Here is a 26,767-nt window from a genome sequence, read left to right on the forward strand (position 1 = left end):
CCTCATTATTCTGGTACTTGAACCAGTGGTTAAGGAAAAAAAAAAACCTTCTTTCTGATACTAAATACATTTCTTTTTTTCCTCACTCATCAAACAAAAATTTTAGATAACATGGTAACTAAGATCCCTTTTAGCTATAAAATTATGATTTTATGTTACTTGAATTGGAAAAAAAAAGAAGAGGATTCCAAGACTTCTCATTTTTTGGCCAAGATTTTCTAATTCCCTCTAATACTTAATAGATTTCACTCTAACCTATCAATTAATCCCACACAAATCATTATAAGGGGACAGAAATTGTCAGGTTTAATAAACCTCACCTGGTTGTCCATATAAAGCCTTCAGGAAAGTGACATATCTCCTAATTGTTCAGGTCAAGTCTATTGATAGAATGACTCTATTCCTCTTAGAAGGAAGTCATCAATTTTCACAATATATATATTTTTCCCCTGAGGCTAATAATATTTTAATGGTAGAGGACAGATTGATTCTTAGTGGGTTTCACTATTTGGAAAATCAATCAATAAATTTATCTATCTATCCATTCATTTATGTGTGTGTGTGTATATATATTATACACACACACACACATATACATGTACATATTTAGAGTACAATACTACAATTAGTAATTCATAGAAAATAAATTCAGAAAGGTTATGGCCTACATGTACATGTATAAAGATTCTAGGAATTCTCTCATCTATAGGTTAAATAATCTCAATTCCTTATACTTATACATAATCTGAACTAAAGAGTGAATAGCTATCTAGGTTTAAATGAGTCTGAACCTCCTGGACTACATTAGGTCCCTGTGTCAGGCAGAAAACCCAGATGGAGAAATACTAAAGCTTGTGCCCCAACTTTGGTTGCAAACAAAGACAGTTTTTCATAAGATGGTAAATGTATGTTATATAAAAATATAGTTTCCTGAGGTTTTTTCCTCTATTGTTCCAAAGTCTCTGAGTGGGACCCTCTTGCCCCAATGGAGGGCTATGTATGTATAATGGCTAGCATTTTAACCATCATTTGCCAAAGGTATCTTGTTTAGATTGATATAGAGAATATTATTAGATCCCCTGAAGAAGATAAGGGTTGGGGAGAAAACCCAGTGATTTTGGTAATAATAGAACCTTAGAGGAAATTCTTTATTTTAAAAGCAGGGATAGCTCTAAAGTGATAGTGGAAACAATAGACTAGTTGAATCAGGAACTTGTTCTTTAAAAATGATAATACCATTGGATTCTGCTTTCAAAAGATCTTATCCAAGGTACAGTGGTCAAATCTGGCTACTAAAGTTTATGGAAGATGTTGTTAAAATAGACAGAGTCTAGAAGAGATCAACTAGGATAATGAAAAGTCTTGATTCAATCCCATATTGAGGATTGGTTGAAGGAAATGGTAATACTTGTTTGGAGAAAAGAAAATAATAGAGGGCCAGGAGAATCATCTTGAAAATATTTGAAGGTTTATCATGGAGAAGGGATTTGTTTCATTCTATTTGGCCTCCAAGGTCAGAGCCAGGAGCAATGGGTAAAAATTGCAAAGAGGACAATTTAGTTTGATGTGGAAGGTGAGGGAAGGAGAGATTCCTTATCCAAACATGGAATATTGCCTTAAGAAGTGATTGTATTCCTCCTGTTTGGAGGTCTTCAAGCAGAAGCTAGATGATCACTGTGAAATATGTTGTAACAGGGATTCTTTTAATATATGGATTTGAGCTACATGGCTGGTGAGGTCATTTCCATGTCTCAAATTAAAAGATTGTGTGAATGTCAGATCAAAAAGCCTGAAATGAGAGCAGGATGCTTCAAACCAGAGACAAAATATATATAGGTTAGAAGGCAGTACAAAAACGATGGTAAAAAATGGATAGATTTTCTGACATGACCTTTCTCCTTGAAGTTTTGCCTTTCTGTTACAGCTGTGAAAAATTCCCACCCTATCTTGCTTTGACATTTGGGGCCATAAGTGCATTGGCATATGTGTAGAGACACTTCTCTATCCTGCTGCATCAGTGAAGCTGTGAAAATAGTCATAATGTTTCAGAATTTTTTCTCCTTCTGCTTCTTTATGTCATGTATTTCCACCCATCAACTTCTTACCTTTTTTTTTTAAAGTTCTCAGTCTCTTCAGAATATTTTATTTTGTTTAGAATGAATGAATGTTTATCTTTTCTTCTTAGATAATTTATTGCATCTTTTAAAGAAAGTCTTTAATCTTTCTTTACAATGTTAGTAAAGACCATGAGTTCTTGTTCAAATATCTGGGAACATTTTTCTCTATTTTGATAGATGTACTACAATATAATTTCCATTGTAATCTTATAAATTTTATTTTGTGAATTTAAAAATATTCTGAAAAAGGATCCATAAGTTTCATCATATTGCCAAAGGGATCCATGATACACAAAAGGTTATGCATCCTTAACATTCACAAAGAATAAAGAACATTCACAAGAATAAAGGAAACAAGATGTAGAACTGAAAGGGTCTTGTAGTTGAGGAGATTGAATCCTAGGGGGTTGAAAGATTCATGCATTATTTTTTTTCCTTGACAGTCTCTTGTTTGATCGCTTCTGTTTCTTCTGCTCCAGAAGGAGCAACTATACCTAATCAGTCTTTTGATGATTTTTTAGTCTTTTGATGAATTTTGATCCAGTTGTATCTAATAGCCATGAGTGCTCCCAGGCTCTGTCCTGGATCTTTTTCTATTCTTTCTCTATACTATTTCACTTGATTATTTTATCAGCTTCCTTGGATTCAATGATCATCTTTAAGCAAATGATTCTTATAGCAATACATCCAATCTTAAACCTTTTGTTTTGAATCTCCACCCACATATCTCAAATTGAATATACTAAATATTTCTTAAACTGTTCAAAATTGAATGCAATTCCACCCCAACCCTGCCCTCTTGCTTACTATTAAGCAATAGGATTGAGCATCCTCAGCTCCTCACTGCTCCTTATCCTCCATTTCAATATCAATGTTGTCAAGTCATATTGATTCTGTCTTTATAAAGCATCTTACATACTTCACTTTCTCTTCTTTGATGCTGCCACCGACTAGATACAGGTCCATATCTGGACAGTCAATTGCAATAGGCTGCTAGTTGATCTTCTGCCTCAATTCTCTCTCTCTCTTTTTTTTTTTTTATTTAATAGCCTTTTATTTACAGGATATATACATGGGTAACTTTACAGCATTAACAATTGCCAAACCTCTTGTTCCAATTTTTCACCTCTTACCCCCCCCCCAACCTCTCCCCTAAATTTCTGCCTCAATTCTCTTCCCAGACTAGGTTGTCTTCCACTCAGCTATCCAATTGACATTTCTAAAGCATAATGTGATCATTTAATCAATTCCTATTATCTATAGAATCAAATATAAAATCTTCCATTTGGCTTTTAAAATCCTTCATAAGCCAATCCTTTTTTTTTCTCTTTCTTCTTCCCTCCACAGTCTCTGAGATCCTGTGATGCTGCTTTTGTTCCACACACAAGACACTGAATCTATACCTAGAATACTCTTCCTATTCATATCCACTTCTTGGTTTCCTTCAAGTTCTAGTTAAAATCCCACCTTTTAAAATAAATCTTTCCTGATCCTCCTTAATGTGCCTTCTCTCTGTTGATTATCTTCAATTTATGTTGTTTATATATTGTTTGTACATATATGAACATTTTTTTCTCTAGACTTTGAGCTTCTTGAGAACAGTGAATTATTCTTCTCCCTTTCTTTGTATCCCCAGGGCTTAGGGCCTCACACAAAGTAGACATTAAATAAATGCTTATTGCCTTGACTTATTTATGAATTGATAAGGGTCTGCACTGAGTTGGAAGCTGTATAAACACAAAAAGAATTGGTTCTGAGAGTATTTATAGAAGTAGTACCATCCCAACTTGGTCATGAATGAAATTTGGATTAGGGAAGGAGAGCAAGTTGTACTGATGGAAGATAGGCCTGACACTAAGGCAAAATTGGGTTCAGATTCTATCTCTTACAAATACTAGCTCTGTGATCGTGGATACTTTTTCAGTTCTCTCAGGAAAGTTTCTCAAACTGCAAATTATAGATGAGTTGCTTATCTGTACTAGTAGAGAATTTTCATGAAACTACCATCAGTTCAAATAGTAGAAACCAAGAATCTCAACATGATAATGAAATCACAAGTTCAGATCAAAATAATTTAATCAAAAATTTGAGAGAGATAGTATGAATGTTACTCAAAAATTGTGATCCTGGAAGATTGGGAGGAAGAGGAAAAAGTTTTTTGCTTGGGTTGAGAAATGAGGCTGTAAATTTGACGTATGCTAAATTTCCATGGTTGAAACATGATTGAAAGTAGAAATGTCCCCATAGGCTACTGATGATACAGGACTAAAATAGATATTGAATTCAAGATTGAAGATGAAGATTTGAGAGTCAATTATATAGAAACAGTTTAAGAATGAGAGTAGATAAATTCACTAAATTGCAAGAATAAAAGGAAAAGAACAGAAGGTCCAAGTCTAATTGCCTGATAGATGGAGAAAAGAGGAGCCAGTGAAGGAGACAATTAGAGAGACAGAAGAATGAAGAAGATACAATATTATAGAAAGGGAGAGTTGAAAAGATTTCCTAGAAGGGGATGCTCAGTGACATCAAGTGTAGCAGAAAAATCAAGAAATATTAGACCTTAAAGGAATCCATTAGAGTCAGAAGAAACTAATTATTTCTTTGTAGTAACAAGAGTGGAATACATATTGAAGAGGGGACTAAGAGGGAGGATTGGTAGTAAATATAAGCAGTTGGTATAGGCTGCCAATTTGATGAGATATATTATGAAAGATGGCAGTGAAGTAGAATATGTCATGGTGCTTTGCTAACATTTCTAAATTTGGCAACCTTAATTCTTGGAGAACTCCATTGTCTTTTATTATATATTCACAGATTCAGTTTAATTATTGGGTGCTTACTATATAACATGTACTGTGCTAGAAATTGGGGAGACAAATGTGACAGGAAGTGGGTGCTATAACCAGTACCTGGACCTGGCTGTTGTTCAAGCATTTACCCTTGTCAGTCATCTGCTCCACCTTGCATCATAAGGCACTCTGGGGTGTTACAACCTCGGTGCCCTCCTTTATTCTTTACTATCTCTTAATTGCCATCTTTTCCCAAACCCTGTCAATTTTACCTTTGTAACATCTTTTCTAAACGCTTCCTTTTTTACTCTGATATTACCATCACCCTTGGGGCAGGCCCTCTTCAACTCTCCCCTAGGCTATTGCAATAGTCTGCTTGATGGTTTATTTGATTTAAGTCTCTCCCGATTCCAGTTTATTCTCAACTCAGCTGACAAATTAATTATTGCTGAAGCGCAGATCCTACCCCTTGTAACCTTTCCCTCCCCAGCCCCAAATTTTAGTGGTTCCTTATTACCTCCAAGATCAAATACAAAGTTCTCTGTTTGGTATTCAAAGCGGCCCTTTTATCTTTCTAGTCTTCTTATACCTTATTTTCTACATTGCAGTTTTTAAATAAGTGACACCATTTTCCTTGCTGTCCCCTCAAACAAGACTATACCTGAGTATAACTCTTTGTGATCGCATTCTAATATTTGGAATACTCTCTTTCCTTTTCTTTGCTTCCTGGCTTCCTTAATTTCCCAGTTAAAATTCCATGTTCTACAAAGAGGCTTTCCTTTCTTATGACTTGCCTCTGTTGTACTTTGTATCTATTCTACATGTAGTTTGTACATAGTTGTAAGCATGTTGCTTTCCCATTTAGATTGTGAAATCCTTAGGGCAGGAACTATTGGTATCACTACAATTAAACAAAGTGCTTGGCTCATATAAGGAGCTTAATAAATGCTTATTGAATGACTTCTTATCTCTTGGTTTCTCCTTTCCACTGTCAGAGCAGTTGTCTTCCACTCACCCATTAGCCCTGTCCCTTTGTGGTTACCAACTAGATTCTCATTCTAGTGTAGAAGTTGGGTCTGCATTATCCTGTCAAGCCTCTTAGCTTAGTCCCCATCATACTCAGAAAAATTCCCTTTCATCTTGAAACCTCTGATTTTCATTCAAGATCCCTTACAAAACATTCTCTATAAAATTTAAATCACAATTGTGGTAAATACATTAAAGATGGCCAATATAAATATACTCAAGCTTTCCTAGCCTAAAACTCATCCAGTTTTCATTCCAACCTCCATATGATAGTTAGGGTAAAACCCTGGAGGTTTAAACAACCCTGTCAACCTGGAGCAGCCAAGATCATTGATCCAAATTTTTCAGGGACAGCCTTCCCAGCTGTGAGGACCACCAGAAGTTTGTTTGGATAAAGTATGAATGCTATAGAAGGTTAGTGACATGATACAACCCTTCTATTAATAACCTTACAATGGTTATATTGGAGATGTTATTGTTATTGAGTCATTTCAGTTGTGTCCAATACTTTGTGATTCCATTTGATGTTTTCTTGATAAAGATACTAAAATAGTTCGTCACTTTCTTCTCCAGCTCATTTTATAGATGAGGAAATTAAGGCAAACAAGTGACTTGCTCAGGATCACACGTTACTAAGTGTCTAAGTCAAATTTGAACTCAGATCTTCTATATATATATATATATATATATATATATATATATATATATGCATGGTACAAGGGATAAGGTATATATGAGTTAAAAGTTTCATGGAGAAAATGACACATGAATGGACCATGAAGGAGGAGAAGGATTTCAGCAGGAAGAGAGAAGAAAAGGGCAAATATCTTTTTTCACGAAGGTAGCACCAGTTCAAATTTTCTATTTAAAGAGACAATTGGTAACAGATACATCTTTAATACACCCATAATTCTATGTTCGCCAAAAATTGCTGAATAACTTGAGTGTTCAAAGAAGGGAGACAGTGTGGTCCAGTGAAAAATGCCTAACCTTGGAGTCACAGACCATGAATTGGTATTTTGATTCTGATATTTATTTATTTATTTTTTTTAATTTTTTTTTTTTTATTTAATAGCCTTTAATTTACAGGATATATACATGGGTAACTTTACAGCATTAACAATTGCCAAACCTCTTGTTCCAATTTTTCACCTCTTACCCCCCCCACCCCCTCCCTAAATGGCAGGATGACCAGTAGATGTTAAATATATTAAAATATAACTTAGATACACAATAAGTATACATGACCAAAACATTATTTTGCTGTACAAAAAGAATCAGACTCTGAATTATTGTACAATTAGCTTGTGAAGGAAATCAAAGATGCAGGTGTGCATAAATATAGGGACTGGGAATTCAATGTAATGGTTTTTAGTCATCTCCCAGAGTTCTTTTTCTGGGTATAGCTAGTTCAGTTCATTACTGCTCCATTAGAAATGATTTGGTTGATCTCGTTGCTGAGGATGGCCTGATCCATCAGGACTGGTCATCATCTAGTATTGTTGTTGAAGTATATAATGATCTCCTGGTCCTGCTCATTTCACTTAGCATCAGTTCGTGTAAGTCTCTCCAGGCCTTTCTGAAATCATCCTGTTGGTCATTTCTTACAGAACAGTAATATTCCATAATTTTCATATACCACAATTTATTCAGCCATTCTCCAACTGATGGACATCCATTCAGTTTCCAGTTTCTAGCCACTACAAAAAGGGCTGCCACAAACATTCGTGCACATACAGGTCCCTTTCCCTTCTTTATAATCTCTTTGGGATATAATCCCAGTAGTAACACTGCTGGATCAAAGGGTATGCACAGTTTGATAACTTTTTGAGCATAGTTCCAAACTACTCTCCAAAATGGTTGGATTCGTTCACAACTCCACCAACAATGAATCAATGTCCCAGTTGATTCTGATATTTATTACCCATATAACCTTGGGCAGGGCATTTTACTACTCTTTTCACCTCAGTTTCCTTGCATTAGTGGTCTTATGTGCCTGAAATGTATCTCTTCTCATCTTTATCTTATAGAATCCCTAACTTCTTCCAATACAAATACCCAAATTCAAATGTTACTTCTTATACAAGGCCTTTCCTGAACTTCCCTTTTTAAAGCTCTTTGCATATACTTTGTACTTTTGCATGTATATGAGTTAAGGTTGATCCCATTTAATGGTTTGCAAATCCCTTGGGAGTAAGGGTTGGACTAAAAAAAATAAAGTAAAAAATAAGAAGGTTAGAATAGATAAACTCTCAGGTCTTATCTACATTTAGGCTATGATTAATGAAATTTTGTTGTTGTTTAGTCATGAAGATTCAACTGGTTTGCCATGTTCTTCTACAGCCAATTTTACAGATGAGAAAACTGAGACAAATAGGGCTAAGTTACTTGCTTGAGTTCACATAACTAGTGAGAATCTGAGACTAGACTTGAATTGACAAAGACTTAGCTTCTAGGCTTAGCAGTCTACTGTGCCTGGCTGTTCTAATAAGAGACTTAGATGTTCCTTAATTTAAGTTAAAAGGTTCTAGGTTCAATATCAGATATTTATACCAGCTATCTATTCAGATTGTATTTTGTACAAGCTGGGGTAGGAGAACTGAATGATAAGTGAGGAATGAGGAATGAGAACCCTTCTGTTCTATTCCCAACTCAGTTGTTAATTTACATTATCTTTGATAAATTTCTAAAATTCTGACAATCTGTGTCCTCATTCATCAAATAAGGGTCATAACCATTGCTGTACTAATCTGGGGAAGAGTAATTGTAAGCCTCCAAAGAGATGATCATGAATGTGGTTATAAAGGTGTAAAGATCATGAAAGGGGGTAAAGTCATCATCATCATCATCACCATCAATCATCATCATCCTTATTATTTCTCCCAGAATTCTATTGCTGTCCTAGTTTTCAGTGGATGTGCCTTATAGCTAGTGTAGATTAGTTCTGAGCCCTCCTTGTGGGAAAGTATTTTTAAATCTGGAAAGTTGCAGAGATTTAGGAAGATTAGAAGAGAATAGAAAAGAGAACAACCTAATTATGGCAGGCAGTGTGTTATATAATTCAATTAAACAAAATTTGTTAAACACGAACAATGTGCAAAGCACTGGGCATATGGAAATCAAAATAAAATATTCTTTACCTTAAAGGAACTTATATTCTACTGAAGCAATGGTTCCCAACTGTTTTCTGTTTCTTGAAAACTTTTGAACAACAACAAAAAGTTTTTGACTTACAAAATAATTTAATATATTTACAAAATTTGCAATTATTATTACTCAAAATTCCATTAAAGAGTTTTGAGAATGAATTTTTTGAACCATCATTGGGAACTCACAAGTTATTTTTAAATGACTAAAAGGGACCATCTCATTAAGGGATACAACTTGTACATATAAGTAAATGCAAACTATATGCATAGTATCTTTAAGAGAGAAGATCTAAAAAGGTGTATGCAAGGAATGGCATTTCCTCCATACTTTGGATGAAACTAAAAATTCTAAAGCCAGAGGTGAAGAGGGAATATATTTAGCTATGTGGGAACACCTATCTAAACATATGGAGGTGAGAGACATAATGTCATGTATGAGAAATAGTTAGCAAATGGGTTTTATTGATAACTTGGTTTAGCAGTAAGTAGAAAGAAGAATGATATAAAATAAGGCTAGAAAAATAGGGAAAAGTCATACAGGGAAGGACATCAAATATTACACTAATGCCTTTGCAGTTTATGTTAGAAGATTTTGTATTTTATTCACTGAAAAATTTTGAGTAAAGGCATAACATGATAAAAATTGTTGTTGTTAAGTCAATTCAATTGTGAGCCCATTTGGGATTTTCTTGGCAAAGACACTGGAATAATTTGTCATTTCCTTCTCCAACTCATTTTATAGATGAAGAAACTGAGGCAAACAGAGTTAAGTGATTTTTCCAGGGGTCACACAGCTTCTAAGTGTCTGAGGAGGGATTTGAAGTCTTGAAGATGAGTCTTCCAAGTCCAGTGCTCTATAATACTTGAGTTCAAATCTCAATTCTGTCATTTATGATATCTTGTGTGACCCTGGCTTATAATTTTCCATTTTTGCATTCCAATTTCTTCATGTGGAAAACTGACAGGGTTGGTGTGAAGACCGTGTATTTTTAAATCAGCAGGAGTCAGGAATTCAGGTTAGGGGAAAATCGTCAGTCTTTATTCTCAGTGAAGAAGGATCAGAGGTGGAAGATAATCGGCGATAGCAATGTGTGCAGCTGAGTCAAGAAGCTAGCTAGATCAGCAGCCACATGACCAGCAGCTAGGAGTATGGAACCCAAGCCCAATCTCTCCCAGCTTCTCTTCCTGTCTCTCTGTCTCCACCCATCAAAATCGTCATTTCCTATACAACACATCAGGACTTGCAAGGAGAGTGGGCAGGGACCATTCTTTATCCAATCATGTATATTAATAGAGTATAGTCCAATTACTATTTAGCCTCATGTACTTGGGACCTCAGTGCATCAAGTCAAACCTCAGCCCATTACAGGTTGGACTAATTAGTCTCTAAAATCCTTTCACTTCTAAAACCTGTTACTAGGACACATTTGAGTAAACTAGTCTTGGGTTTGTAGTTTTGTATTTGCCTTTATCACAATAAGCAAAAGTTTATTTCAGACATTTGCATTCCTCTATCATACATGCTATTCTTAAAAAAAAACCCCACAGAATTAAAAGAAAAATGCCAGTTTGAAGTTTGTTAAAGGCATTTCCTACCAATTATACATTTTCCTTGAAAGGCTAAATCTTTGTCTCATGAAGTAAAGATGATTATTAGTCTGCTAACTGTGATCTGTAATTTCATATATGGAACATCAAACCTTTTTGTGTTTAAAAATGTCATGCTGAACTGCCTCTTAATGAAGATTCATTTATCTTTTTCACACTGCCAAATCTAGTCCATGGGGGAATTTCCTCCTCTTGGTCCACATGAATAGGTCCCATTATTGCTAATGCAAGTTTTGCACATGCCTGATGAGGTGAATAGGCATTGAAATCATCTCCATTTAGCTTTTGTGAAATGATTTTCAGCTAGCTATTTCAAGATTTCAATGGTGATCTACCCTTCTTCCTGAAAATGCACAATTTGACATTAATTTAGGGGTATTTGGTAATGGTTTCATGGTTGTGTTATTGATTAGATGGAAATATTCTTTTCCTTCCATTTCAGCTGGGTGGTGAAATATTTATAATCTTCAAGAGACATCAAATTTAATTTCTTATAATGCTTATTCTATAGCTCACGTAATCACGGCATGCCTGCAAAACTGAACTTCTGGAATTTGTAGTCTTCAGGTCATGGTATTGACCATGGCTTCTCAAGATGCCCAGAACTTCTTCCAGCCTCTTTCTTCTTGGATGTCACGGGTGTATGAAACTGTTCAACAAATTGGAGATACTTTATCTGCTTCCTTCATGAATTTAAGTAAGAAGAATCCTCAGTTAAATGGTGAACTGGACTCAGAGGTGAATGATGATGATGATGTTAAAGAGAGTGATTTGGAAGATGGAGCAAAACAAGACAATGCTCAGACCCAGGATTGCATGGACTCTGTATTGCTTGAAACTAACCATTTCCCTGTGGGAAGTTATAATACTGATTTTTGGGATCTGAAACAAAGCCCTCTTCGGGACTCTAGTTCCATAGCATCCCAACAACCCCGTTCCACCTGTCATAATCCAAAGCAGCCACCCAGGCTTTCTCCTGTTCTTGAGAAAAGTTGCCATCTTAAAAAGCCGAGACAGAATCTTCAATATGGCTTTGAGAATCAAGCTCCTGAATCTTTAGAAAACATTAATGGAGAAGAGCAAGGTAAGTTAACAAGACATCATCTTTGTTGCATTCTCTCAAAACTGCCATTCCCTTGATTTTATTTTGATGTATTTTGAGTTATTATCCTATTCATTTTTTGTAAGCATTTCAGGTGATTATTTCTTATTGAGAAATTCAAGCCCTGTATGAACTTTAGAAATTCAGAAATTAAAGAGCTGATGTATTTGTCAGATGCCCAATGCATAAGTTTTAGCTACAGACTGAGTTTTATAGAGGGGGAAAGCACTTTGCTTCATGAGCTTATAATAAAGGTTATAGAATGCTAGATTTAGAACTACAAAGGACTAAGATTGTGAGCTCCTTGAGGGTAAGAATCATCCTTTGCTTCTTTTTTGTAGCTCTGGCACTGAGAACAGTAACTGGCATATAGTAGGTGCTTAATAAATGTTTACCAATTTTTGATTGATTTACTTAAGATAATCTTTTCCAACCCTTTCATTTTATAGATCAGGAAGCAAGTTAACCAAGGGGTAAATGACATGCTCCAAATCACACAGAGCGGTGATGGAATCAGGATACATACCCAGATCCTTTGACTTTAAATTGTAATCATTTTATTTTTTTATTTAATATTTTATTTTCTTCCAATTACATGTAAAAATAAAATTTTAACATTCACTCAAAATTTTTTTGTGTTTCAAATTCCCTCCTTCAATCATCCTTTTCCCACTGCACCTGTTGAACAGGAGGTTCTGGTAAACTGTTTGAGGAGCATCTTATGCACACGTCATGATGATTCAAAAAAAGCATTCTCACTTGTTTCCCTGTGTTAGGAATCTCTAGATGTTACTATATTATTCAGTGTGAAATCCTGTGCAAAAACTATCCTTGTTGCAGGATTTTTAGTTGACAACATTCCAAGAACACTTCTCACAGTTTTTCACTGAGATGTGTGATGACAGCAACTAGAAAATCATTGCAACAGGAACAGTTCTCCTTATTTTTTTTTGGAAAAAAAGAGTGAAGTATTCCACACAGATTGCCCACAAACCTACTTACTCCTTTAATGTGTCATCACCTAGCACATGGCAGATGTTCCCTCAGTGTTTGATGATGATAAAAAAGGTCAATGATAGTTACCATTTGTTTAACTTTTAAAAATTTGCAAAGAGCTTTGTGTGTATTAATTCATTTTATTTTCACAACAATCACAGGCAACAGAGCCCACTTTCCTTTTTGAATTCTATAATCTTGCTGCACTGGCTAATTTCAGAGAATATTCTGAACAAAGTCCTCCATCTCCCATCTTCATGCCTTTGTGCCAGTTAACCTCTATGTCTGCAGTGCTCTTCACTGTAACCCTCCTCCACCTAACACCTTCATTTCTTTGGAGTCCTTCAAAACTCTTTTCAAATCCTTATTTCTTCAGAAGACCTTGCCTAGTCCTGCCCGCCTTCCTTTCTTAGATTACATTCCCTCTATTCTATATTTATCTTATTAACCGTAACAAGAAATACTATTTATTTAGCACTTTAAACTTTATAAAACTCAGTACAAAATACAAAAGGCCCCAATAGCTTAAAACTGCTCCAAGGTTTTCAGGACAGTTTGTATTACCTCATTTTATTTCACAATGATCATGGAAGTTAGATGCAATTGAGATTCTCCTCCTTTTACAGATGATGAAACAAGGACAGAGGGTAAATGATTTGCCTTCAGTTAGTTACACAGCTAGTGTCTGAAGCCAGATTTGAACTCCTTTCTTCCTTACTTCAACAATACTTTTCACTAGGCTACTTAGCTACCTTTTTATATGATGGAAACTATATTCCAAGGAGACCAAATGAGTCTGATCAGTCTCAGTATTTCCTGTGGGTTTGTGATTTTCATAACTGTAGTAATGGAGTTACTATTAATTTAAGAGTGGAGATTTCAGTCAAGAAGGAAAATTGGAGTATTAGGGCAAGGTCTGATTTTAAAGTAGTAACACAAATTCCTTTTAGGAATAGGCTATCCCCCTGGGCACTATTGAATTCTTTTCTTTAGGGAATCTGATGCATATGATGTGGTAGAACAACATCAATGACTTCTGCAGAAACATGCAATTTGAAGAAATGTCTTTACAAAAGGCATTAGTTTTATAGAAATGGTAATTTTTTTTGGGGGGAGGGGGAAGGAAATCTGAACTTATTATTTCATTGGTGTTTCCAAAACTCTTGGTCAGGAAATTCTACCATTGCAGACAGGCAACAGTATTGCAACTTATATGATTGGAGAGTTCCCTGAGACATGGAAGAGTTAAATTATCTAAATCAAATAAGGAATTTAAGAGTTAGAAACACCTGAATTCAAGTCCTACTTAATTTATTACTATCTGCAAGTCACTTAACCTTTCTGAGTTTCTTAATCTGTAAAATGGTGATAATAATGTCACCTTCCTCCCAGGGGTATTGTGAGGACAGAATGAGATAAAGGGATTTATAAACTTAAAAGAGCTATATAAATGCTAGCTACTTTAGCTAAGTCACACAGTCACTATTAGTGGTGGTCCTGGATCCTAGGCTTACTGTCCACCTACTATAATGTGCAACTTCTCTCTTTGTAGTAGAGGATCATAGATTTGGAGATGGAAGGAAACTTGAAGGTTCATCAAATTCAATGCTCTCCTTTTACAAAAGAGGATACTCATATACAGACAAGAGAAATGACTTTCTAAAGATAACTAAAACTGGAGGCAAGGAGCAGAGCCAGAATTTGAAACCAGGTTCTCTGATATTAAATTCATCTATCTATCTATCTATCATCTATCTATCTATATTTTTTAGCTGAGGCAATTGGGGTTAATTGATTTGCCCAGGGTCACACAGCTGGGAAATGTTAAGTGTCTGGCAGATTTGAACTCAGGTCCTGACTACAGGGCTGGTGCTCTAGCCCCTGCACCATCTAGCTGCCCCAATCCATTGATATTTTTGAGACATTCCACTACTCCAGTTCACTTTCCTAACCTTTTGCCATTTGAGGCTTCATCTAAAACCTAAAACAAAAGAACAGGTAGGTAGCACAGTAAGTAGAGCTCCAGGTCTGGAGTCAGGAAGATTCATCTTCCTCAATTCAAATTTTGTATCAGACATTTATGAGCTATGTGATCCTAGGTAAGTCACTCAATCTTGTTTACTTCAGTTTCCTCATCAGTAAAAATGAATTGGAGAAGGAAAAGTATCTCTGCCAAGAAAACCCTAAATGGGGTCATGACTGAAATAACTGTTTAGCAGAGTTTTATGACTTTACAATGGGATTACGTTATAGTGCATCAGGGATGTTATTGTACAATTATGTTGGTAGGGACAAACAAACAGAAGAATTAGAGGAGAAAGGAGATCTTCCCTTTTGCTTTGTGACATAGTCAATATGATAATATTTATAAAATATGCTTGGCACATAGGTACCACAATAATACTTATTCCTTTCTTTCCCCTGTGTCCCCTTTTTCACGAGTGACAGTCAGATTTAACCTTTTCAAACAGCATTTATTCAGGTATATTGTCTTGGATGATAAGGAAAAGTACTTTCACAGTTTTCACACTATTCTACTAATGTTCCCTATCTTCTTTTATCTAAATTAAATTGTGATTGTGTAAAATCTAGACTTCCCCCAAATCCATGAGGGCAGAGTCTTTGTTGTATTCTTCTGTGTGCTCCCTATGACATATAAATCAGTACCCCATGCATAAAAGGCACTCAATAAATATTTGTTAAATATTGAATAATATTCTGAATCAGATGAACTCAAGAATAAGACTTGAGGTAATCTCCAAAGATTGACATTGCACTATATCTGGGCTAATGACAAGATTCCTTAATTTTGGATATGAATTTTTGCATATTTATTATCCCTGCTCATGATCAGGTAAGGAAATGTAGGAATACTTAAAGAAATGATTATTAAAATACATCATTTAATACATGCCTGCCATTAATTTTTCATGTAAATTTATGTAGGTGTTAGATTAATACAATGAATGGTCAGTATTTTTTAATTTAATATTTTTCCCCTGTTACATTTAAAATAATTTTTTATATTAGTTTTCAAAACTTTTGAGTTCTAGGCACTCCCCCTTATCCTCACCCCAGCACCCATAAAAAAAACACATGTAAAGTTATGCAAAACAGTTCAATAAAAGTCATATTGTGAAAGAAATATATAGATCTCCCATCCTAATTAAAAAAAACCCTTAAGAAAAATAAAGTTAAGAGAGAGAGACAGAGAGAGATATAGACAGAGAGACAGAGACAGAGACACACATACACAAAGAGAGACAGACACAGAGAGAGAGAGAGAGAGAGAGAGAGAGAGAGAGAGAGAGAGAGAGAGAGAGAGAGAGAGAGAGAGAGAACAGATTCTTCTCTGGGTATGAATAGGATTTTTCTTTATAAGTCTTTCAGAGTAGTCATGGATCACTGTACTACTGAGAATAGCAAAGTCATTTATAGCTGGTCATCCCAGAACATTGCTATGACTTTGTATACAGTACATTTCACTTTACTTGGATTCATGGAGGACTTTCCAAATTTGTTTTTTCTGAGAGCATCCTGCTCATTATTTCCTGTAGAACAATAACATTCCATGAAAATTACATACCACAATTTATTCAGCCATTCCTTAATCGATGGGCATCCCCTCCATTTCCATTTTTTTTTTTTTTTTGCCCTGAGAAGAGAGCTACTATAAATATTTTTTGTACATATGGGGCTTGGCTCTTGTTATTGTTTTTGTTTTTTTATAAATTTGATGCAGTTTCCTCTTTATTTGAAAAATAAGGTCTTATCAGAGAAGCTTATTTCAAAATTCTTTTTATAATTACTATTGACTATGGAAGTGTGCCTAAAGGGCTATCAAACTGTATATATCCCTTGATCCAGCGGTGTCCCTATTGTGCCTATATCCCAAAACAATCATAAAAAAGGAAAAAGGACCACATGTGCAAAACTGTTTGTAGTGGCAAGAAATTGGAAATTGAGTGGATGCCCATCAGTTGGAGAATGAATAAGTTATGATATTTGTATGTTTTGGAATATGATTATTCCATAAGAAATTATCAGCAGGATGATTTTAGAGATGCCTGGAGAGAACTTACATGCTGAGTGAAGTGAGTAGAACCAGAAGAACATTATACATAGCAACAGCAAGATTATACAATTATCAATTCTGATGGACATGGCTCTTTTCAACAGCAAGGTGGTTCAGGCTAGTTCCAGTGGTTCTGTCATGAAGAGAGCTATCTGCACCCAGAGAGAGGATTGTAGGGACTGAGTGTGGATCACAATATAGTATTTTCATCTTTTTGTGTTTGTTTGCTTGCGTTTTGTTTTCTTTCTCATTTTTTCATTTTTGATCTGATTTTTCTTGTGCAGCATGGTAATTACAGAAATATGTATAGAAGAATTGTATATGTTTAACATATACTGAATTACTTGCCATTTGGGGGAGAAGGGAAGGGTGGGAGAAAAAAAATTGTAACACAAGGTTTTACAAACGTGAATATTGAAAATTATCTATGTATGTGTTTTGAAAAAAAAGCTTTAATTAAAAAATTGCTATTGCTGACTATTTCCCCCCATTTATTCTATTAACTCCTTTTGCCGTTTCCCAATATGCTCTCTCGTTTATCATCCTTTCCCTTCCCATTTTTCCTTCTCCTAATTTCCTGCAGGGTAAGATTTCTATACCAATATTGAATGTGTATGTTATTTCCTCTTTGAGCTAATTCTCACTCACTCTCTCCTTCTCCTCTTCCCCTCCATTATAAAATTTTTTTTCATGCTTCTTTTTTATGACACATAATTTACACATTTTTCCTTTCTTCCAGTACATTTCTCTCTCACCCCTTAATTTCATCATGTATTTTAGACATTATTCGTTCATGTTCAACTTATACCTGTGCCCTCTGTCTCCTCCTTCAAACTGTCATAATAATGAGAAAGTTCTAATGAATGACAAGTTTCATCCTCACATGTAGGAATGTAAACAGATAAAACTTTTTAAGTCCCATATGATATCATTTTCCTTCTGCTTCTCCTGAATCCTGTTTTGAAATATAGTTGATAATCCTCTTTTTCATTGAATGATCACTTTTCTCCCTAAAGGATTATATTCAGTTTTGCTGTGTAGTTGATTCTTGATTGTAGTCCTAGCTCCACAGCTCTCTAGAATATCATATTCTAAACCCTCTGGTCCTTTAATGTAAAAGCTGCTAAATCTTGTGTTATCCTGATTGTGGTGTCACTATACCTGATTTTTTTCTTTTTTGGATGTTTGCAATATTTTCTCATTGACCTGGAAATTACAGAATTTGGTAATAATATTCCTGAGAATTTTCATTTTGGGATCTCTTTCAGGAGGTGATTGGTGGATTCTTTCGATTTCTATTTATCCCTCTGATTCTAGACTATCAGGACAATTTTCCTTGATCATTTCTTGAAAGATGATGTCCAGGCTTTTTTTTTTTTTTTAGCATGACTTTCAGGTAGACCAGTAATTTTAAAATTATGTCTCCTGAATCTATTTTCCAGGTCAGTTGTTTTTCCAATGAGATGTTTCACATTTTTTTCTATTTTTTCTTTTTTGTTTGTTTTTTAAAAATTGTGTCTTGATATCTCATAAAGTCATTAGCTTTTATTTGCTTGAGCTTTTGTACCTCCTTTTTCATTTGGCTAATTTTGTTTTTTAAGACATTCTTCTTCTCATTAGCTTTTTGTATTTCCTTTTGTACCACTCTTGATTGTTTTCCTAATTTTTCCTCTATCTCTCTTACTTGATTTTCAAAATCCCTTTTGAGTTCTTTCATGGCCTGAGTCCAATTCTTATTTTTCTTGGAGGCTTTGGATTTAGGGGCTTTGACTTTGTTATTCTTGTCTGAGTTTGTGTTTTGATCTTTCTTGTCATCATAGTAATTTTCTATGGTCAGAAACTTTTTTTTGTTGTCTGCTCATTTTCCTAGCCTAGGATTTTAATTCTGTTAAAGTAGGATTCTTTTTTCAAGATGGAGGGTGCACTGTTATAAGCTTCAATAATATTATGCGGCTGTTTTCAGAGATCCTTCTAGATACCTTGATCACAAGTACTCTTTTCTGTCCTAGAACTATTAGGAGTCTTTTTGTGCAGGGTTAAGTGATTTGACCAGGGTCATACATTTAGTAAGTGTCTGAGGCCGTATTTGAACTTACTGTAGCTATAAGATCTAGTATGCTCAAACAACAGAGTCCTGCTTTGCTGACACTGGGATCAGGGGCTGCACTGATGTGGTTTGTGCTGAGATTGTTCCAGGCTCCCATCTTGCTTCCACAGACTTTTTCTGCTGATTTTTTAAGTTGCCTCTGACTGGAAAATGTTCTGCTCCATCTTTTTGGGTGTTCTGATGCTATAAAATTTGTTTAGTTATTATTTAAAGGAATTTGGAGCAGTTTTGGGGAAAGGTTCAGTGAGTTTCTGCATTTACTCTGCCGTCTTGGCTCCACCTCCCTTAATCAACATTTTTTGATAGATAAGCTAATTATCCTCACAGGGTAATAAGGAAGCTATCTTAATTAGGGAGAGCTTACTGCATGTTGTAAAGTTCCAAAGTAGGATTTTTAAAGGATATGAAAGAACAGAAAGGCTATTCAAAATGGATTTTCTATGGAAAGTACTGTCTTCAATATCCATAAGAAATAACTTCTATTAGTCTAGCAGGGACAAGGATGCAAAGGGTATAAAAGTATCTGTAAGGTGTATAGGATACTACTCAACTCAGGAATTTAAGAAGGAAAATTTAAATTTTGGATTATACTTTGAAACCCATTACTACTCATTTGATCCTTCATATCATTTAAAGTCCTTGACAATGTAAACAAAATAAAATGTTGCCTGTAGGTGAATGCATGGCACCTGAACACTGTTTCTCTTGGAGGAAGTTTTCATATACTTAGAATTTCTTAAAATCCTCAGGAGAACTTTATTCATTTTTAGGATGAAAACTTTTTTTAGTTTTTGCAAGGTAATTGGGGTTAAATGACTTGCCCAGGGTTACTCAGCTAGTAAGTGTTTAGTGTCTGAGGTTGAATTTGAACTCATGTCCTCTGGACTCCAGGGCTAGTGTACTATCTACTGCTCCATTTAGCTACCCCCTTAAGCAGTTTTTTTTTTTTTTTTTTTTTTTTTTTGCAAATCTAGAACATTATGGGTTTATTTCTTTAGTGTTGTTCATAATTTCAGTAATGTCCAAGTCTTTATAAAGACTTTTGGTGTTTTCTTGACAAAAATATTGGAATTGTTTGCTATTTTCTTCTCCAGATCATTTTACAGATGAGGAATTGAGGCAAACAGGGTTAAATAACTTGACTAGGGTCACACATTTTGTAAGTATCTGAGACCATATTTGAATATAGGAAGATAAATATTCCTGACTCCAAGTCCAGCACTTTATCAACTGTGCAACCTAGATGCTCTTTTATCTTAGGCAATACTATATTATTGAAGTCCCAAGTGATGAAAGGTTGGGAAAGTGAACAGGGTAAAAGCTGACAGATGTGTGTGTATATATATATATATATATATATATATATATATAGAGAGAGAGAGAGAGAGAGAGAGAGAGAGAAAGGAGGAATGATGAACACTGTGAAGATACGAAAAAGAGAATATAGTTACTACCCTTAAACTAGTTGAGAAGCTTACACCATTTTGTTACTTGATTCCAAGAGACCTGAAATATGATGGATGCTTTTCCTTCTTGAAGTTAACTTGGGACAATAGAATTAGGAAAATATTCTTTTTGGTGTGTATGTGGGGGAAAAGGCTAGGGAGAGGATTTTCAATTTATGCCTTTCAAAGCCAAATAGAATGATATTATCAATTATCTGTTGAGGATAGAATTCATTCTGTCTGTAAGGTTGGTTTAAACAAAGCATGAAAGAGATGAGGAGTTTTTGTCTATAGATCCCACAAGGCATTCATCACATTCTCTTCACTTATTCCAACAAAATGGGAGCTGTGAGTGCTATATAGGACTTGGGATGAAACAGACACTCTAGATAAATTCACTCAGGATGTTATAGATGGAGGAACATGCTTAAAATGACTCTGGAGAATGTCTAGCTTTCTTAATTTCCCTAATGTGATATAAACATATTCTTCAAATTCAAGTGTTTTCCTCTCAGTGAACAAAATCTCATCACTCTCCCCATCTCTGTCTTACAAATTAACAAAAAAAACCCAATTATTTAATCATCTCATGACATTATGGGCTTATAAACAATTAGACAGTAACTTCAGTGTGTGAGTATGATAACACTTTAATGCTTTTGCATTTCACCTGATGGTTAAAGAGTTTTGAAGTGTATGTGTGAACTGTCCTTCAATGTTTGCTCTGGCCTTTCCTTAATTTTAAGGTAAAGCATAAAGGCTGTCTGACCCTTCTGTACTCAAGGGAGACATTAAAAAATATGCCAGTAAATGCTAGTATTTTAACAGCAATTTACGCTTCTATGATTTTAAAAAAAACTAACCCCAAACCAAAAAACAACAACAAGACAAAACAGCTTTGTGGAGCAAGCCTTTTTGCTTTAACCTTGAATTCTTTTCAGAATTGTGTGTCTTGATTTTATTTTTACTTAATCCACGATACTTTTACTCCACAAAAGAAGATTTTAAGCTAAATTGGCCCCAAACAAGAGGGATGCTGAATGCTTTTTGTTACTATGGAAACAATTCTGGGCACTTACTGAGGACCTGGTTGCCAATAGTAATGTAACAGAGAAAATAGATACACTTCATTTAGTGGTCGCCAATGATTAAGAGGCAGAGAGACCACTTATAGAGTCATGCCAGTGTAGGCTTTACAGTTTAAAAAACCAAAAAACCAAAATACCAGACTCTCAGTAAAAAAGCATTTATGACACCTTTGATATGTGTTGGGAAGGAGATATAATTGCAGTTAAAATTCATATTTGTTTTCCATTTGGCATCTTATATCATTTTAAAGGCTGTTTTTTAACCACATGTATTTGTTTCCAAGAAATATGCTCACTATTTCCTGAAATAGACCTTCTAATGGAATTAATGTGTTCCAAGTACATTGGAGTATAGAACTTTAAAAACAATCTTTGGCTAAATGGAATGTAAAGAAAAACATCGAACAGCAGGCTTTGAAAACTTGATGAAGTAATTTGACTTTTCACTCAGAGTACTGCACTGGGCTAATGTGGCATGTGATGACTGGAGGGAAGTCTTATAGGGTCCCTACCAGCTGGTATCCACCCTAAGTGGAAAGGCATTCTTTGTTTCTGTCAAAGGACTTGGCCTTTCTATGACTTCTGGGGCTATTAATGGTGTCAGTGGATGGTATATTATTGGACTTGATACCTGTTACAACTTTGTACAAATTAGCCCATATTATAGCATGGTTAATGGATAGTCCCACCTCTTTGGCTCCTTTTCTTCTGGGGTTTTACTTCTCAATTATGAGCTCAGAAACATTTTCCATAATAATCCAATCACCATTCCCCAGAAATGAGACTTCCAAATCAATCTAGCTGCCTACTGTTGCCCAGGAAAATCCAAATGAGTTTTTCTGTTATAGTTTAGAAATAGCAAAAAAAAAAAATCTGAGTGGTTATCTGATATGAATGCTTTAAGAAATACAGTTATTTAGAAAATACTTTGAAAGATGATCTACAATTTCCATAGCCTTAAGTTTTAAGAAATACAAATGGTTATTATTGTTCTTACTTATTTTGCTGATTCTGTCATTTTTCCTCTGAATAAATTTATAGGCTTAACTTAATCTTTCAGAAATAGACAGAAATAGAATAAATTAGAAAGAAAGAAAAAGAAAATAATTATTTGGTTCTCTTCCCCTGACCTTCTCTTTCACCCCATGACTTTAGCCATTCTCTTTCTCTGTGCAGGTTAATTTGAAATCCATGACTGTCCTGACCTTTCTTCTAAATAATAGCAGCTAACATTTATTAAACATTGATTGTATGTGGAGCTCTAAATACTCATCTCAATTGGGTCTCAGCAGCTCCTTGAGCTAATTAGTTAAAAACTGACTTCATACTTGCCCTATCATAATGACTTAGATATTTCTATCTATGTACCACTGTGTACTGTAGGGTTGTTTTTTACTTTTTTGTCTCTTTTATTTCTAATATCAATTAAATCAATCAATTAACTATTCAGTTGTCAGTTCCTAACCATTCCATTTCTGTAACTTCTGTTGGGTATGTTTCTCCCCATCCTTCTTTATTCCTACTGCCATTAATTTAAGATAGGCCTTTATTACTACATGCCTGGACAATTACACTAATTTCCATTTTGGTACTTATAACCACTCTCTACCCACCTCTAGTCTGTATTTCATAGCAATGTCAAATAATGTTTGCTGGACATTTATTTATCCTTGTCATTACTCTGCTTAAAATTTTTCAGACTTGAAAGGAGTAGTCACACATGTAGGAGGACCAAATGAGAACAAGTATCAGAAAAACTCAGAGAGGAGAGAGTAATCAGAAGTAGAAGATGGTTATTAATGTTATGCTACATATGGATGGGGATTGAGAAAAAAAAACTATCAGATCTGTCAATTAAAGCATCATTGATAAGCTTGGGAAAGAGCAGTTTCAGTAAAGTCAGAAGTCAAATCACAATGATTAGAAAAGACAGGAAAGGGAGTGAAAAGGGAGGCAGTGTAAACGGATTTTTTAGGAGTTTAACTTAGAGGGGGAGGAGGAAAATAGGATGATAATGAGGGAATATTAGGGTTAGAAAAAATTATTTAAGAATGGCAGAGATCTGGAAGGAAACAGATATTTTAGGAGTTTAACTGGGGGGGGGGAGGAAAATAGGATGATAATGAGGGGATGTTAGGGTTACAGAAAATTATTTAAGAATGTCAGAGATCTGGGAGTACTTATAGGCAACAGGAAACAAATTAAGAGGTGGGCAGAAATTGAACTTTGGGCCAAGGTAGGGGAAAGCAAACTAGGGTATGCAAGAACAAGCTCTATTTGGAGCTAGGTAGGATAAGTTTATTAAGTTTTCAATGACAGCAACTGTTGCTCTGTCATTGTCAGTCATGTCCAACTCTGTGATTTGGGGTTTTCTTGCCAAAGATGCTGGAGTGGTTTGCCATTTTCTTTTCCAACTCATTTACAGATGAAGAAACTGAGGCAAATTGGATTAAATGAGTTGCCCAGAATCACACAACTAGCAAATAAGTGTCTGAGGCTAGATTTGAGCTCAGAAAGATGACTCTATCCATTGTGTCATGTAGGGACTAATGAGAGTATTTATACCTCAGAAATCAGTGGTATTTGATAAGTATTTGATTTATTGCTTTGCTGATTATTTATCTTTTAAAAAGAGTTAAAAAGTTTGCATGCAGACAATTTTTTTGATAGCCTTATTAAACATTTATCATCATACCCCTGCATGTAAACCATAGTGTGGTATAATTGAGCAAATTCATTATTGGATGAATGATCTGACTCTACTATTGTAGATTCATAGACCACTGTCAAGCTGGGAAGATGTCTTTCATGAAGTGACCCAGGAAATGATCCTTGGTCTTCATTATTTTCATTGTCATTGATTAAGATTTTGATGATATGATTTTCAAATCATTATATAATATGAAGCTAGAAGGGAAATTTAATACTTTGGGGATACACATTATGATCTTGATGTGCAATAGCAATTGGGAAAAATCTAACAAAATGAAATTTATTGGAAATGATTAAAAAAACCTGTATATAGTATATCAAAAAGTAATACACAAGAGCAAAATAGCAAATTTTCATGTTGAGATACAATATTTCATTTGAAAAAAGAATTATTTTTGTTTTGAAAAAGTACAGGTTTTATTGATATCAGTTAGAGTGTAATGTGGTAGCAACAAAGTAATGTCAGATTGAACTGCATTAAAAGGAAAAGAACATCCAAAATGATTTGATAATCACATAGTACACTTTCCTGGGAGGATCATATTTAGAGTCTTGCTCTTAGTTCTGAATGCCATATTTTAGGACTGTTATTAAAACATGCTTCCAGAAAAAGGTGATTGGCCCAGGATGGTTGAAATCTGATTGAAAGAAATGATATTTCACTTAGAGAAGAAATTTGCGGGAGAATGAAATAACTATCTTCATGTATTATGAAGAATAGCTTTATGAAAGGGAAGTTAGAAATATTCTGTTTCAACAAACACAACACTCAATTCAACATTTATTAAAGATCTGGTAGACTCAAAGCCATTCATTATTTTCTGGGGATATAGAGATAGCATGTAAACCCTTACAATCAAGGACCTTAAATATAATGAAGGAAAAGACATGAGGGAGAATGTGGTAAATGCAAATAAGAGGTCCAGGCTTTCATTGTGTATAATTTCAGGAAAAGATCATTTTTACTTAGTGGAGTCATATATCAGGGAGTTCTTACAGGAGACATCATTCTTGAATTTGATCTTGAAAAGAAAGGAGGAACTTCAATATATAAAAATGCTTGTTGGGATTTAAAAAAGTATGTTAGAGGCACAGAATTATATGAGAGTATGGTGAATAAAGGGTATGAGTAGTATGTTCAGCTTAAACTGAGAATATGTGATTGAGAAAGTTTGAGATAAGTAGATTGAACCCAGATTGTTTTTGGTTGTAAATGCCAGAATAAAGAATTAGGTCAAATTCAAAAATCCATGGGGAAATACTGAAAATTTTATTTTTTTTTATTATTATAGCTTTTTATTGACAAAACATACGCATGGGTAATTTTTCAACATTGACCCTTGCAAAAACTTCTGTTTCAACTTTTCCCCTCCTTCCCTCCACCTCTTCCCTAGATGGCAGATAGTCCCATACATGTTAAATATGTTAAAGTATATGTTAAATACAATATATGTATACATATTTATACAGTTATCTTGTTACACACACAAAAAAAATTGGATTTAGAAAAAAGGTAAAAATAACCTGGGAAGAAAAACAAAAATCCAAGCAAACAGTAACAGAAAGATTGTAAATGCTGTTGTGGTCCACACTCATTTCCCAGTGTTCTTTTGTTGAGTGCAGCTGGTTCTGTTCATTACTGATCATTTGGAACTGATTTGTATCCTCTCATTGTTGAAGATAGCCTCTTCCATCAGAATAGATCATCATATTGCATTGTTATTGAAGTGTATAATGATCTCCTGGTTCTGCTTATTTCACTTAGTATCAGTTCATGTAAGTCTCCAAGCCTCTCTGTATTCATCCTGCTGCTCATTTCTTTCAGAAATACTGAAAATTTTAAAGTAGAGGAGTGATGAAATAATTGATGTAGTTCATTAAGATGACTCATATGATGATGAATTTGAAAGGGTAATTAGACTTGGTCCTGGGCAAATGAGCAATATAACTTCAATCTATTGTGTTGAAGTTATATAGAGGAAAGTTTTGGGTCAACATAAAGAAAACATTATTAAAATTGTTATGAACAATTCATTTCTCTTCTTCTTTCTCTTTCCTGTTCCTTTTGTCTTTCTCTTCATCATCATCATTATCATTCCACCACCATCTCATTGGGGTGTTGTATTTGGAATTATCCTTTAGAGACATGCAAGACTAGGTGATGTCTATAATCCCATTCGAGATTCCATGAATTTTTTTGTGATGAAAAAAAAAAAACTAGTATTCTTCTATGCTCTAGGCAGGAAAAAGAAGCTCAGGAAGGCACCAAATTCAAGAGAATGGGAAGCAGGTACAAATTTAGAATGTTTCTTATCCAATGATAGTTTTAACTTCTTTCTGCAGGTTTTCCTACCTGGCCATTTAAAAAAAGAAATCTAGTAAATATCCTGCTCCTCATTGGTAATTGTAGCCTACTTTGGAAAGGTTTTTTTTTTTTAATTGCATTTTTCCATTCTTCAAAGAGGAGAACTCACTTTGGGAAAGGAGCTTAATGGTAGAAAGATGTTCCTGGGATTTATTGTTTAGTCATTTCAGTGATGTCCAATTCTT

General features: G+C 34.7%; 1 protein-coding gene across 1 annotated transcript in view; it reads left to right on the plus strand.

Annotated features, from left to right (window-relative positions):
- The window catches only part of SYT16 (synaptotagmin 16), a 165,250-nt gene that overhangs the window by 33,205 nt on the left and 105,278 nt on the right, over positions 1–26,767 (plus strand). Inside the window, exon 2 of the mRNA XM_031952688.1 lies at positions 11,204–11,776. Within this exon, the coding sequence (XP_031808548.1) occupies positions 11,263–11,776 (514 nt within the window). The 5' untranslated portion in view covers positions 11,204–11,262. The remainder of the gene's footprint in view (positions 1–11,203; positions 11,777–26,767) is intronic.

The sequence above is a fragment of the Sarcophilus harrisii genome, chromosome 2 (assembly GCF_902635505.1).
Source record: "Sarcophilus harrisii chromosome 2, mSarHar1.11, whole genome shotgun sequence".
In the NCBI taxonomy this organism is placed as follows: domain Eukaryota; kingdom Metazoa; phylum Chordata; class Mammalia; order Dasyuromorphia; family Dasyuridae; genus Sarcophilus; species Sarcophilus harrisii.